The sequence below is a fragment of the Marmota marmota genome, unplaced genomic scaffold, assembly GCF_001458135.2.
Source record: "Marmota marmota marmota unplaced genomic scaffold, marMar, whole genome shotgun sequence".
Taxonomy (NCBI): Eukaryota; Metazoa; Chordata; class Mammalia; order Rodentia; family Sciuridae; genus Marmota; species Marmota marmota.
In genome coordinates, this window is record NW_026000130.1 from 3488097 (window position 1) to 3504170 (window position 16074).

Sequence of the window (16074 nt, forward strand, 5' to 3'; positions counted from 1 at the left end):
TCCCTGGGCTCTACCTGGCGCTTCTCAACGTGTGGCCACACACAAGCAGCTTCCCCTCACCTGAGAAAGTGCCAGAAATAGATTCTCAAGTCCCACCCCCATTTACAGAGTCAGAGGGGCTAAGGGTGGGGTCTAGAAACCTCTGCTACATCCTACACAGGATTCTTAGGTTCAGTCAAGGACACGATCAGCTGCTCTGAAGGACCACGACCCCTTTCCCTGCATTCGGATCCCCCAGGGCTTGTTCAAGCAGCAATGAAGGACCCTCCCATCCTCCGTCCTCCTCTGGGGTCTTCTAGAACAAACCATCCAGAGATGACACTGCAGAGGCTACAGGGTTCATGGCCCCTTGGGTGGATACCTGCTCTTAAAGGTGGAGGAGCAACCCACAGAAACCAGCAGTAACTTTCTTAGGGAGAGGCGAGGAGATGAGAACCCTTTCTTCCAATAAAGCCGTACCCGGCCCCAATATGCCATATTTCTGCAAATCTCACTGTCATTGATTCTAAGATGTGTCAGACGCACTGATGGTAAAGATGCAACCCGATTTCAGAAATGTAACATGATGGGAAAACGGTGCACTTGAGAATTGGTGAAATCAAGAGTGAGATGCTCTGGCAATTAATCCTGTTTTAGGGAGTCCTGGAGACCTCTGACCTCAATATCAGTCCTGAAGAAACTCAAGGCTTTAGAAAACACAATTAATACTACGGTAGCCCAACAAGAGGGCCACAGAGTGGAAGGAAATGTCTACAGCACACACCACATAACAACAGAACTTACATACAGAATATATAAAGAGTTGCTGCAAAACAATAAGAAAAAAAATAGAAGAGTGGGCAAAAGACTTGGAAGACCACTTTGCCAGAGGATAACCAAAGAGCTCAAAGCATGCAGAAAAGCTTGTATTAAAATGGCAGTGTGGTACAACTGCTCACCTATGAAAACCGCTAAATGAAACAACAGACAACACCAAGTGCTGACAAGAATGTGGAGCAACTGGAACTCTTACTCATTGCTTTAGCAAACTCTTAGGCAGCATCTATTAAAACTGAACCTACAAATGCCTTACCCCCAGCAATTCCATTTCTAGGTATCTTCCTAACAGAAGTGTACCATACATGCACCAAAACACATGTGCAACAATGGTTATAGCAGGTGTATTTATAAAAGTTCAATATTTAAAATGAATAACTAAATAAGCAACTGTAAAAAAAAAAAAAAAACCTGGAAACAACAAAATGTCTACTTGGAGTAGAATGAAGAATGGATAAACAGTGGTGTGTTCACACAACTGGAAACTTATACAGCAATGAGAATGACTGGCCCACAACCACCCACAAATTTGTGGGTGAATGTCACAAACACAAGGTCAAATGAACAGAGCAGACACAAGCCAGTGCACACATTTTTGTGCAGATAAGAGTGAGAGTAAACTGGAGAAAGTTACTGTTATCTTAATCAGTAGGTGGTTTTGTATTTTTCGATCTAGGCAGAACATGTCTATGGAACATCTAGTTTGCCTCTTGGCTCTTGCTGCTAGGAAACTCAGTGTTAGATTGCCAGCCCACATTTAGTGGATCCTTCCAACCATTCTGTGTCTATTGTCTGCCAAGGTGGGGGGCTCGATAGGATGGACAAGAGGAATCCTGGCCTTTGGGGTCTCCCCATGTAGCTGGGACACTAACACAGGGAAGCAATGGTCTGAATGTGAACCAGGTAGTGGTCCAGAGCAGGGCCATAATCTGCCATGAGAATCCCGCTAAGGCTTCCTGCAGGGCCAGCTCAAGCAGAGGTCGTGGTGTGAGCGGCAAACGGAGGCAGATGGCAGGTTCTAAGGTCTCTTTCCCTGGCTTTGTATATTCTTCAACTCCTATTACCCTTGGCTATTTTTTGGCTTTGAAAGTCCACCTGATTTTTTAAAGCCCCACACATCTTTTTGCAACCATCTGTGGCACCAAGGTGCAGAGAACTGGGCAGAGCCGTCTGCGGTCACCAACACACAACTGCTCAGTGCAGGTCTCAGACCCCGGGCTTCCTCCACTCCTTCTCCAGGTCCCCACATTTGTCCCTCTGGATGCTAAGAAGGCTCCTCTCCTCCCTCAAGGCGTGGCAAACCCGTGTCAGACCCAACCCGGCAGCTCGTGACTGATTACCACATGGAATGTCAGCTGGGTGGAAAGGGATTTCTACAGGGAAGTCACCGAGATTCACAGCCAAGCCTCCTGCTCCGATGTCTCACGTCCCCACTCTACACGTTGCCACTACCAGCCGTTCAGGCGCTGCTCTCTAGAGACACCGTGGAGATCACAAGGAATGTGCCACCTCCTCTCCTCATGACAGTGCTGTCCCCTGGGAGAGGGACACAGGCCCAGGAAGCAGCATCTCAGCCCAGCTTCTCCTGACCCTCGGCATGGACGTGGCCATTCCTTCCAGGAGCAACTGTGTGGCTGGACGTGGTTGATGTGGCTGGGGGGGACGGGGAACTCCAGAATCCCCCGTGGGGAGTGTGGACACGATCCCCCAGGGAGGACGAGGGGCCAGACAGAGAGAGTCCCTCCCAAACTTCACGCCCCATCTCCAGATCCACCACATGCTGTCCACGAGGGAGTTCTGTTGGCTTTACCACAAACCAGTTCCAGGGGCCACTGTCCCTCATCCACACGGAGCCATCGTATCACTAATAATAACAGGGACTCACAGGGGGTCGGAGACTCTAGTTTGCACTAAGGTACAAATCCTATCCCAGGATGCCCCAGGACCTTGACTCGCCATTTCCATCTGTCTGCACACCTGAGCATAAATGGCACATGGAATATCCCCTTCCAGGGCGCCTTCCTGTTATACCAGCCTGTCATTTGCCCTCCCGTTACGGTCACGCCCCTTGCTTCATCTCCATAGCAATTCACGATCTGACGGTAACTGACTTGTGTTCTCTCTCCGTCTGTTAACCTGGAGCTCGTGAGGACGGAGACTTAACCTTGTCCCTAGCTGCATCCCAGGTGTCCCATCAAGCTGGGCATAGTGGCACAAGCCTGTCATACCAGCAGGTCTGGAGGCCGAGACAGGAGGATCGTGAGTTCACAGCCAACCTCGGCCACTTAGCAAGGCCCTAAGCAACTCAGCGAGACCCTGTCTCTAAATAAAATACTACAAGAGCTGGGGATGTGGTTCAGGGGTTGAGCACCCCGGGCTTAAACCCCAGTATTTGGGAAAGAAAGAAAAGAAAGAAAAGAAAGAAAGAAAGAAAGAGATCCACCTAGTAACTATTTAGCTTTTGCAGGTCACATGGCTTCCAGGTGCAGCCACTCAGCCCGATCCTAGTTGTAAAAAGGTGGCCTTATCCTACACATTAATGAATGGGCTCCAATTAAACCATCTGCAAAGAGCAGGAGATGAACCGGCTTGGAGCGGGGGCCGTATCTTGCAATCTCTCCACTCACTCTTCCCTTGGGGGGCTCAGTTTCTAAGGTAAGTAACTGTGTCCCCCCAGCCCCCTGTGAACAGGCTCCCACCTGGCACTCACACTCCTTTGAGCTACACATGCTCCTGCTGCGAACTCCCTGGTGTTTCGCAGACACGGGGTGACATTCTCTAGCATGTATCCTTAGAGTGGGATTGCGGGGTGTTGGCCACGGACAGCCTCGGCTCCCACAGACGATGCCAGGTCGGTAAAGGGCAGCGAGACCGGGTGCCACTCCCCTGGGAAGTGCAGAGTCCCCGCTGCTGTGCACTTTGGGGGACATTCGGCTACATGGGACTTCTCGGTCTTGCCAGTCTGAAGTGTGACCTGGCACCTAGTGCGTGTTCATCTGCATTTCCTGCTTGCTAGTTAGGTTGAGCATCTTGAGTTTATTGGCCACTTTATTGGCCTCGTGACGTCTGGAACACACGAACTTTGAAATGAGAGCCTCCCCCCAACCATCAGGAGATGCTTATTTTTGACCCATTTTTTTTTTTTTCTATTGGAAACTTTGTGTTCCAAATGATTTGAGGAAGTTCTTTCATATTGTGGGTTCTCTTTGACAGGTTTATGAGCTGCCAATTTGGACTCCAAATACATATTGTGTCTTCCCTGTAGGCTTTGATCAATGACGGTTTGTAACTTTAATGTAGTCAGAATGCCATTTCACCCTGCGATTTGTGCTTTTGTGTCATTTTAAGAAATTCTTCCTTTGGAGCAGAGGATGTGGGCGTGAATCTCAGTGTCACATGAGTTCTACCTGATTTTCTGGGGCCTCAGTTTCCTCCTCTGCAAAATGGGCATAACAATGGCCGGTGCCTCCCACGTCATTCCCAGGGTGTGTGCAGAAAGTCTGAAAGCATGAGGCAGACAGCCACTCGCCCCCCCCCCTGCTGACCTCGCACCCATGGAGCCCCGTACAGGGACCTGTGAGGAGGGAGGAGGTACCTGGCTCTCCAGCCGGTCTGTGTTCTGCCGGAGCTCAGTCCTGGACTTTATTGATTTTTCCAGCTTCTGTCTCAGCATTGTGAGCTCCTCCTGCAAAAACACAGACCTTGCCAGAAACCAGTCCAGGCCAGAGACCCACACCTGAATCGTGTTCAGAGGAGTCCAAGGGCCCAAGGTGTCAGTTAACCCAGGGGAATGGGAGCCAGCGATCTCCTGCACAGAACGACAAGGTCTCCCATGTAGGTTTTCGAATGTCTGCACCACGGACCGTGTTTTCCCCACTTCCAGACGTCCACAGCTGTGCTCCTGTGAGTCTGGCCCAGAGCATCCCAGTCTGGGGACCATGTGCCAATCCCTGGGAGGGGACCATGGCTCAGCCTGAGATGGGACACGCGGGCTGAGGACAGTGCTCAGCCATTCGCCCTCCGGGTGCCTCCGCCCCAGCCTAGGATGCCACCATTGGGAGCAGCCCCGGGCTCCCTGCGGGTGAGGGGACGTGAACTACCCCCACACAGGGAACCGAGCAGCCGTCAAGAGGGAAGAGGACAAGGAAAGTCTCAGAATATATTTTTAAGTGCCCAATGCCAGGTGCCGGGGAGCACGTAGGCTGAACGTCCTTCTCTGAAACCCGTGGGGCCAGAGAGCCTGGGGTCTCAGAGGTTCTCAGATCTGGGCATCCTCGCAGGGATTTTACCAGGTGAGATTTTTGAGTGGGGATGCTCAATGGGTCCTATGTTTGCCTTTTACACACACAAAAAGGAACCACGACTACACGGATTTGCTAATTTTTGCACAGAGAAACGACAGGGGGCATAAACCAGAAGCCATTCGGAGCGGTGGCTGGTGACACAGAGGAAAGGCAGAGAGGAGGGTGTTTTCTGTAAAGTAGGAAAATAAAGAACCCAACGGCGTGGCCACCGGGTGTCTCTGGGAGGACAGTGGGCGTCCCTGGGTCCCAGCGGGTGTGAGGCGTTAGTCAGCATCCCCCGCCAGAGGAGCAGGGTGCAGCTGGAGGATGGCCTGGTCCATGGAGGCACCAGAAGGGGACATCAGGGCGGCTGGGCAGAGTGTCCCCAGGCAAGAGTGCTCAGGGTTGAGTCCCCAGGTTTAGGGGCCAGTCGGGGGCAGGAGGAAGCAGCTGCCCTTCGGCTGCCACGTGGACTCACCTCTTTGGCCCGAAGCTGCTCAGTCCCGATGGTGGCACTCAGTAGTGGCCGGAGGGCACCAAACAGCTGCCACCACGGCCAGTCCTTGACAGCCAGGAACGCGGCCACGTTCTTCTGGATGCAGTGGGCAGCCAGGCGGCAAATCTGCATGGGGTGGAGAGGACAGGACGTGAGGGGGTCCCTCCCTGCACAGCTGAGAGGAGAGGAGGAGGAGAGTGGCCCTGGCAACGGAGGCCGTGGGCCCAATCCGAATCTCGTTTCCAAATCATCCCAAGGCACCGGACAGTGGAAGTGCTGTGGGCCAGCAGGATTGTCCACAATATCTCAGTTGCTGATGTTTTCACCTTTTCCTGCCCTTGCCGTGTGCGTATAGTTGAATCCACAAGTTCATAGAAACTGGAGGTGCGTGTCATGGGACTCTGCATTCTGATAGTAGCATTATAACAACGACGCCAAGGTCACAGCTGCCACAATTTATTGAGCAGTTACTACGTGACGCCCTCCTTACTAAGTGCCTTAATAAGTGTGTCCCCTTTCCCAGTTACTAAGAGTCAGAGGTGGGATTTGAACACAGGCCTTGTTTGTCCTCAAAATACAGCCGGGCTGTCTTCTCTCCATTGTGCAGGTGGTAAGGGGAAATCCAGGCTCCAGGGATCTCTGGAGATGGTGACCCAGGATGGCTCAGGACTGTGGCATCCTCAACCCTGGGTCCCAACGACCTCTGGCTGGTACCTGCCTATCCTGTCTGCTCACCCTGGACAGTGATTTGCTCCAGACGGGGGACAGGTTGAAATCACGAATAGGCTAGGAGGGCCTGGACGAGCTCATGGACACCTAGCTCAAGGCTATCACGTAAAACATGTCCCAGGGACAATCACAGCGTCCTGCAGAACATCACTGGCAAATTGTCATCGCACTGCTTAGGTGGCCCTTGGACCAGCAGCATCAGCGTCGTCCAGGGAGGCGGGTGCCCTTCCTGCCCATCCCAGACCTGGGGGGTCAGCACTACAAGGAACACTGCAAGGTACCTTCAGCTTCTTGAACTCCTGGCGCGACAGGAAGCCCTTGCAGGCCGCCTGGAAGAGGACGATGCTCTGGGACGCCAGCTTCTCTCGCTGCCTCTCCAGCCTGGAGACCACCCCTGCCTTGAGGAAGACCTGGCAGAGAGAAAGGCTGAGTGACTCCCGGACTCAGTCACAGTGACTGGGGTGACAGGTGCTTGGAACTCAGACCCCAGCTCTCCTACTTCCTGCCCCGATATTGGCTGGTAGCATCCTTTATTAAGGGCCTGAAGTATCCAACCATTTTGTCTCCCCATGGCTCCACTTTCCCCTCTGCTAGCCCCTGGATCCCCAGCAGCCTGGGCAGGCTTGCAAGCTTGTTAGAAGTGCAGAATCTCTGCTGGGTGCGGTGGCACGCGCCTGTCATCCCAGTGACTCAGGAGGCTGAGGCAGGAGGATCCCAAGGTCAAAGCCACTCTTAGCCAAAGCAAGGTGCTAAGCAACTCAGTGAGACCCTGTCTCTAAATAAAATACAAAATAGGGCTGGGGATGTGGCTCAGTGGTCGAGTTCCCCCGAGTTGAATCCCAGGTATTTCCCCCATCCCCCCCAAAATAGAAGTGCCGAATCTCTGACCCTGGCTAATCTGAATCTGCACCCTAACCCCGGGGGTCACGTGCATCTTAGTTTGGGAACCACTGTGGGACAGATGTGCTTCATCTTCTCTGTGTACCAGCTCGCCCAGGGCCTCACCAGGAAAGGGTCAATCAGTGGATCTGGAGTCATCCTGGGGATATGCCTTTCTATAGGTGCCACTGGCTGGAGACCTGAGAGAAGCCATGCCCTAGAAGGACTTCAACCCAGCCTTGCGGAGGGGCAGAGATGTGGGGAAGCGAGGGCCGTCCTCCTTGCCCAGGAGAGGTGGTGGCTCAGGCCTCCAGTGGAAAGAGCTCGGCGCTTGCCCACGGGCCCTCATCAATAACGGACGGTGGCCTCCACAGCACCTGGAACAATGGCTTCTCGGCTCCCCCCAGAGCTGCCCTCTAGTGGGAAACCCAGGAAACCCAGGCTCCCTGTTGGCCAGAGATGCAGGCCGAGAGGGCTGGGGGTCGGGCTGAAGGATTCTTCTGAGAAAACCTGAAACTCTGGGGACAGACCTACTCAAGACAGCACGGCAGGGGAGTCGGGGCGCCCGGTTCCTCAGCTCCCCACAGGCAAAAGAAAGATGCTGTCGACATGGGGTGTGGGTCAGCGGCAGGGGGAGGAGTCCCTCTTCAGATGAACTGTGCTGTTTATCTCTAAGAACAGTCGAGTAGGTTTCTTGGTCAGATGTGGCTTGAAACCCTAAAAGTGTCCATTTCTCGGGAGGCTCTGGAAAGCCCTGTCTTAACTGGTGACTTTATCAATTAATGCCTGACATTCATCCAGCAGAGTGGGGGAGGGGACTTCACATGCATGATCCCCTGCACCTTAGCTACTGGGATTCTGAATGTCACAGAGGGAAACCAAGGCTCAGGGCATTCACCCACGATCCTCCACTAGTGAGGGGAAATGCCAGGATTTATATCCTTCTCTTACTCCAGATCAGGCCACCGTTGTCACTGAATGTAATTGACTCCTGCATGGCTTCTGCATTTACAAAGCCCCTTAGCCTTCCCAACAGCCCCAGGAGGAAGGGGTCATGTAACAGACTCAAGTTCACCCAGGAGGTGAGCGACCGAGCTAAAACTCGAACCCGGGACCTCGGGTGCATCCCTCACACCCACTCCTCGTGTCGACCTCGAGCTTCATTTCCTCGCCTGTGAGGATACAAACATCTGCACTGTGAAGTTCAACTGCAGCTCGATTCCACGGGGAACCAAGAGCCTCAATCGATTCTCCATTACCCCAAACCTATTTTCAGTAAAGGAGATCGCTCTGCCCATCTCACGAAAGACACTTCTCAACAGAGAGGTGAAAATCGGCCCACGCCACCAGCGAGAACCCCGTGTGGCAACTGTTGGTTTGCTTTGCGGAAAAGATGCCTGCTGTCAGCCAGGGCCACTGGGACGATGAGTCTCATTGAAATAAAGACCTGAGTGACTCACTGCCCATCAGACTGTCTTAATAATGACCATATGCATTTCACAAGCGGGTGAGTCCCACAAGCCGCTATAAAAAAAAAAATCGATGATGTAAATGATGACAACATCAGCTTGTGTCTCTCCATAGGTGACAGGGGCCACTATTGATTAAGTATGATGCTTTCATTACAAAGATAATTGGAAACGACTCCACACAGAATGGGAATAAGTCATCGTCGTGGCAGATTCTTATCGTATTATTTCTTTGGGGTTTGCTGCCTTTTAGAGGTCAACCGAGAATGGAATCACGCCTCTCTCAGAAGACGCCATGGCCCAGGCACAACCCTGGAGAAGGCTGAGAGGTCACAAAGAAGACTCTGAATTATCCACATTTCATGAGTCCAGCTGCTGATGAGGCCCGAGCAGAGCCCAACACCCTGACACCCCAGTCTGTAAGGAACCCGTGGGGGTGGCAGCTGCAATGACTGTTTTTTTCTCTGAAAATGCTGAAAGTCGAGGTTTTCAGAAAAATCTTGATATGGCGATTGCCCCCATTTCTGGTTCACAGAGGAATGAGCTCCTCTCTGCTTAGTCCTTGTAGAGATGAGAGGAGTTAAATTCTTTAAGCGTTAGAACGTTGCCCTGTGTAATCCACGCCTCGCCCCAATGACAGCCTCATTCTGTAATTAATGACACTGACTTGTTGAGTGACCACCTACTGGTTCCCACACTTGGGATGCAGAAAGTTGTGGCCCCATTTTACAGGTGAGGTCCTTGGGGGCTCAGAGAGGTTTAGTCACTCACTCAAGATTCACGGGTCTGACCCAAAAAGGTTCTCTTTTCCACTGGGCTTCAGGGACTTCCCAGCTACGAAGGACCAGCCCACAAAGTATAAAATATTGCACCTGCTCTAAGGGCTCAGTCTATTGTCCAGATACATTGACCTTGAATTGCTCTTGACAGTTTCTTAGTGAATACCAATAGGATTGTTCAATAGTAATAACATTTTATTATGGGGATATTTAGGTTTATAGACTTCTGGCTTCTGCCACTGCAAAAAAAAAAAAAAAAAGTGTGTAATGACTTTTATTTCCCTCCACGCTCTGTGGGAGCTTCTGGGATCGTGGGAACTGATTTCTATATTCATGAAATAGCTGACTAATTATCCAGTCCAGTGGTTCTCAGGCTGGAGCCTGCCTTAGGATCTCCTAGGGGGCTTGGTACTGCAGACTGCCGGGGCCCACTGCAGTCTCCAAATCACTAGGTCTGGGGTGGAGGCTGAGGGGTTGCATTTTGACCACCTTCTCAGGTGGTGCTGACGTTGCCGGTCCTCGGACCACACTTTGAGAACCGCTGGTCTGCAAGGATGAAGGTCATGGGACTGAATCACTATCCCTTGACTCAGGAGCATAGCAAAGGTGTGGAATCTCTTCATCAATCAACAACAGGACCCTGGCCATTTGCACGGGCATTTGAAAAGGGCCTGGAATTTGGACTGAGCAGGGTCTGCTCCCTATTAGTCCTTGGAAACCTGCTGATTTCCAAAAGGTAGAGGCTACTTGTGTGTAAAACAGGCATGAGCTGTTGTCACCCGAGAGACTGGCAGGGACCAAGACCAGAGTGTGAAGTTTCCGGGTAGACCACCCGGCTCAGGGACCGGAAAGATTATTCTATTGGAAATATTTGCAAAGACCCAGATGCTGCAACTCTCAGCAGGAGACCTCAGCCTGGGACCATAGTGGACCAACAGCTTAGACCATGCCCCTCAGCAGGCCCCAGGGCAGTAGGGAGATCCCTGTGTGTTTAGGACAAACTGAGGAGCAGCCAGCAGTGTGAGTGATAGGGAGCTCTCCAAGGAAAGCGTCACCTTCAGGGATGGTGGTGGGGCAGGCTACAAGGCCAGAGATGGCCCAGGGTGGGCTTCTGCCATGGAGGGCCCCTCCCCAGCAGCTCCCCTAGCACCCAGGGCTGGGATCTACAAAAACAGCTCAGAGGAGGCTGTTAATCCGTCGGTAGGTAACTAGCCGGGGAGATGGATGCAGTCAATTTCCCTTACATCTGGGCCCCCTCCAGCCTCTATTTCTAAAAGTGATCCCTTCCCCTGCCGCCACCTGGTCCTTGAGTTTGAAATCTGTGTGTCTCGCTTCCCAAACGATAGCCCATGGAACGGTGGTTCCAGAAGCCAGGAAATAGAATGTTCCAGAAGAGCAGAAGGCTGAGGCAGTTTCCACGTCAGAGTCTGGAAACCCGTAGAGAGGATGTTTCCCCGCCTTGAAAATGTGCGGTACGCCACGGGCCGGGGAGGTACGACGTGCTTCTCAAACACTGGCGCACCCTGGGTAAGCTTTTGGTTTGCATCTGTTTGGGAAAAGCTCCCTCAACTTGAAACCCACAGGCTCCTCCTCGAGTCCCCGCTCACTGCCTCACTGAGTAGGACAGCAGTCGGGCCACAGATGGTGGCAAAGCACAAGTTAGAAGGCTCCGAGTGACAAGAGCACTTCTTTGCAGATTTTATAGCAGTTTTTTTTTTTTTCCCCTGAGACTCAGAAGGTCATGTAAGGACCAGAATGCCAACTCTTCCAGACCGCTGAGGTCCCCGGACGTGTGACCTCTAACAAATGACATTTCCCAACGCTGTTTCTGCCCTCATTGTGACATTGTTTCTTCATGGCCCTGGGAGAGGGGCAGGGCAGAAAATGACTTGCCCATTTTTAGTTTGGAAGAAAAGGGAGACCCAGAGAGATCATGCGGTCAGGGGTCACGGAGGTCAGACGGCGGAGGGGTCTCATCGGATGGGATGGGCGGGAGGCCATCAGAAAGACGCTTCACTTACTTGGCTGTGTCCCAGGGCCACTGCCGTCTTCTCCAGATCCAAGGTCAGCAGGAGCTGCTCCACAGCCTGGGGACAAGAGGAGAGAAGTCAGGGGAAGAGGGGGGAGGCAGAGGACCCTGCTGGGAGGTGAGGCTCCGGTGGCAGACACACCCCGGGGGAGGGGAGCCCACAGTCTATGGGGTTTGGTCATCAGAGCCCCCGGCCACATAGGCAAGAGCAGAAAAGCAACATGTACTGAGCACCTACTGTATACCAGCCACTCCGCTGAAACCTTCAATGACACCCAATTTGCTTCATCCTCATGACAACCTTGGGTGGGTTGCCCTACGACCACGCCAAGTTTACAGAAGAGAAAAACAAGGGCACCAGATGAAATGAAGGGTGTGGACAACAGCACAGCAGCTCTCAAGAAATTCAACCTAGGATTTCCCTGTGGTCCAGCAATCCCACTTCCATACATATACCCAAGAGAATGAAAAACAGGGTCCCAAAGAGGTCCCTGTACTCCAATGTTCATAGCAGCATTATTCACAAGAGCCAGAAGGTGAAAAACACCCAGGTGTCCGTGAGGGACAAATGGATAAACAAGCTGTGGTATATCCATGTAATGGAATATTATTCAGTCATAAAAAAAGAAAGAAATTCTGACACATGCTACCCCAGGGATGAGCTTTGAGGGCAATATGCACAGTGAAAGAAGCCAGTCACAAAGGGACAAATACTGTATGGTTCCACTTATACAAGGCCCCTACTTTAGGCAGATTCATAGAGACAGGAAGTAGACTGGTGATTGCCAGGGGCTGGGGAAGGGAGAATGAATTAATTAGCATTGAAAGGGTCAGAGTTTTGGTTTTTGCAGGAGGGAGCTATGGACCCAGATGGTAGTGCTTTTGCATCATGTTATAAAACTACTTCATGTCACCAGACACATGACAGATGTCACACTATGTTATAAATGCCACCCTATGGTGTTTTATTGTGTGCACACTTAAGACCCTAGATGAACCATTTTCTTAAGATGAACCATTTCTCTAGGGCCACAAGGTGACCCAGGGCAGAGCCAGGTTCCAGCGAGGTCTGTCTGGCTCATCGCAACATCTCTGCTCGGAATGGCTCCCCAGGCTTCAGATGGCTCCAGAGGAAGGAAACCCACCCCCCGTGTCACCCAGCCCCCCCAACAGCCTCCCCAGCTCTCCGCGCGTCCTGCACTGAGCACATCAGCTACTGCCTCACTCACCGTGACCTTGCCGGCCCGACCTAGATCATGGCAAGGAGAATCTATGCCTAATTCACCTCGCATTCTCTCCTCTGCACTCTAGTGCCGTTCTGTGTAAACAGTAGGCACTCAATTCATAGGATGAACAAATAAGAGAAATCAGGACGAACGGGAGAGAGGCAGCGCCATGCGGAAGAATTCACTCAAAGATGTTTCTGGAGGCAGCACAGAACCGGCCACCAGCGATTTCATGGAACTGCCCTCCTTTCAGACGGTCCTGCAGGTTTGAAGCCAGCCCACGGGAGATCTGCTCCCTTGCACAGATGCAGGTCGTGCCCGCCTCCTTGGTGGCTGGATTCCCCCCACTGCACCCTCGCACCACCCTGCAATGGTCTGCCGTTCACAGAAAATCACAGTCTATTTTCAGAATAAACGGTCCAAAAAAAAAAAAAGTGATTGTAACACTCAGGAGGGGAAAGGGTGGGCGAGGCTGGGGCCGTGGAGTAGATGAGCTTCGACTCCGTGGGTGAGCGGCGGCTCGAAAGCTCCCTAAGGTAGACAGAACCCAAGTTGCTTATTGAGATTCCCAGATCACAATGAGGGCGCAGCCTCGTCTCCACCCTGAAAGAACACTGCATAACGCTCCTCCAAAACTCAGTGGTTTCACTTATCACATTTGAGCCAAAAAAAAAAAAGGATTTCCAGGGAGCCACAGAGAGCAGAAATGCATGACGGCCTTTCTCTCTGCACAAGGAAAAAGTACGATGAAATAGACTGCGAATAAAATGGGTGGATAAGCGAGGGAGATCCGTGAGGGTGAGGTGTCCCTAGCCTGTCTTGGCAGGGAAGTCCAGAGTCAATGTGAGAGGAAGAGATCAGCAGGTGGACCTACCCCGACTCAGGGCTTGGTTTGATGGTTCATAAACTGACCTCAGACACACAGTTTCCTGGGGGGCTCAAACTTCTTTCAGGAAAGTGGGGAAAATAATGGCCACTGTCTGAGAAGATTCTGAGGCTGTGCTGTGGGGAGAGTCACATCGTGTCTGACGTATAGTAAGCTCTCAATGAAAGCTAGGAGTCACTCCAACCCAGAGCCTCATGCTTGGGCCAAATCCTGGTAGGGTTTCTGCAGAACATGGGAGTCTTTCACCTGTTGGATCAATCTAAACACTGCCAAAGAACACGTTCAGCCACCACAATGACGAGGACATCTTGTCCACCTCCTTGTTTTCTTAGATTCCTTTAGATGTGTTGGGCACCCCTATAATCCCAGTGGCAATGGAGGCTGAGGCAGGAGGATCACAAGTTCAAAGCAGCCTCACAATTTAGTGAAGCCTCATGCAGCTCAGTGAGATCCTGTCTCTAAATAAAATATAATAAAATACTAAAAAGGGCTGGGGCAGGGCTGGGGTTGTGGCTCAGCATGCGTGAGGCACTGGGTTCCATCCTTAGCACCACATTTTAAAAAAAATAAGCAAAATAAAGGTACTGTGTCCATCTACAACTAAAAATATTTTTAAAGGGGTGGGGTAGGGATGTGGCTCAATGGTTAAGTACCCCTGGGTTCAATCCTGGTGCCAAAAGATATAAACAAAAATAAAAAACTCCTTTGGATGTCTGTGTAGCTGAGAACAAGAATATGCAGCCCTTTTGACTGTGTTTTAAAGATAAGAAGGCACAGGCATAATGAAGGTGGGAAGCAGGTGAATGCAGCCGATCATGGTGCAGTTACCCCATTCCTCACCTGCACGGTGATCATGCACCTCTACCTGGGCCACAGGCACTGGGAGGATCAACTGTGAACATATAAGGACTCTGTAAATGACTTTGCAGTTAACTGCTCTTGTTAGCCTCGTTAATACGACAATTAGATAAACCCAATGAAGTTGCTCTGTTTAGGCCAAATATCAATTGTTTATTCAGCCTGACACAAGGCCATCACTGTCCAACAGCCAGACAGCAGAAAAAGACATGGCAAGGACCCTGGTGACAGAGAGAGGCGGCTTTCTTCCTGCCTCTTGATGGAACCAGCACTTTCTTCCTGTTTCTGTTTTGTTTTTTTAACTATTTTATTTTATTTTATTGGTCCTGGGGATTGAACTCAGGGCCCTTGACCACTGAGCCCATTCCCCAGCCCTGTTTTGTATTTTATTTAGAGACAGGGTCTCACTGAGTTGCTTACAGCTCACTAAGATGTTGAGGCTGGCTTTGAACTCGTGATCCTCCTGCCTCAGCCTCCCCAGCCCCTGGGATGACAGGCGTGCAACACTGTGCTCGGCCAGAAACAGCACTTTCATGGATCAGAATTGCCCACAGAATTGAGGAGTCTCCTCTTGGTGTGTGGTGCTACTTTCATGAGAAAAACACTGGCCGTTTTGCTCCAAGAAAGCACAGTTTTCAGTCTGTTTTTAAGTCTGAGGGCGGCTTCAAAAGCTTGCATTTAATAATTCAGTCTGTCTCCAGACCTCTGCAACAGACAGCCTTTCATCCCCATTTCACAGGGAGAGAAACTGACGCCTAGTGCCATGGAATGACTTGGCAAAGGTCAAGACACAGGAAGTGATGGCAAGGGACCCAAACCAAGGACCCCCCCACACACTGCTGTCCTTGTCTGGTCCCACCATTCACCAGCTGGGTGACCCTGCCAGTCACTCCCCTGCTCTGGTCCTAAGTGCCCTTCCTGGAACATGGAGTAATGCATCTGTCCTACAAGAGCCCAGTGGGGACTTAATGAGGTCTTGAGAGCAGCGGTGGGAGGCAGACTTCCAGCAACTCGCCTGCCCTCCTCCCCCAAATGACAGAGTGGATCAAATTCCCCCAGAGGTCAAGTTCAATACTCTGGAAATGGAGCAAAGAGATCTCAGAATGAGAAGCATTTATTCAAGAAATGCCTCTGGACTCCAGGCGGGCACAGGGTACGTGGGTGGCCATCGTGGTGGGCGCTGGCCCACTCCTACTGCCCCTCCGCCCCCCAGCTCTGTCTCTGAAGTGGCCCCGACACAGGACACCAACTGGAAAGCAGCAGCCTTCGTGCCAGAAGGGGCCCTGGAGGGTTCAGAGCCCAGAAAACCCCACTCGGGGCCAAGTTAGAAACTGTCATTATCCCAGCAGAAAATAAGTGGGTCGGCCCGAGTCATGACTCAGCCTGGGGTGGCCACAGAGCACGGGCCAGCCAGGAGTCAGCTGGGAGACCCAGGGAAGGGGCGGCCGCAGTGGGCTGGACACACCCGTGCATTTGTGGCTCAAGGATAAAGAAGAACAAGAGAAACCAGGGGAAGGGCACCAGCTACCTGGGTCTCCCCTCTTTGGGCAGGAGGACAGGAGCACGGGCAGAGCCAAGGGCGCAGCAGGACGTGGAAAGCTAGAACACAGTTGTCAACTGCCAG

At 51.8% G+C, this 16074-nt stretch overlaps 1 protein-coding gene across 1 annotated transcript in view; it reads right to left on the minus strand.

Moving 5' to 3' along the window:
- Myo18b (myosin XVIIIB) overlaps window positions 1-16074 on the minus strand; it is a 320748-nt gene that overhangs the window by 115885 nt on the left and 188789 nt on the right. Inside the window, exons 39-42 of the mRNA XM_048784886.1 lie at window positions 11473-11538; window positions 6606-6734; window positions 5578-5721; window positions 4412-4501 (exon numbers count right to left, since the gene is read on the minus strand). Of these exons, the coding sequence (XP_048640843.1) occupies window positions 4412-4501; window positions 5578-5721; window positions 6606-6734; window positions 11473-11538 (429 nt within the window). The remainder of the gene's footprint in view (window positions 1-4411; window positions 4502-5577; window positions 5722-6605; window positions 6735-11472; window positions 11539-16074) is intronic.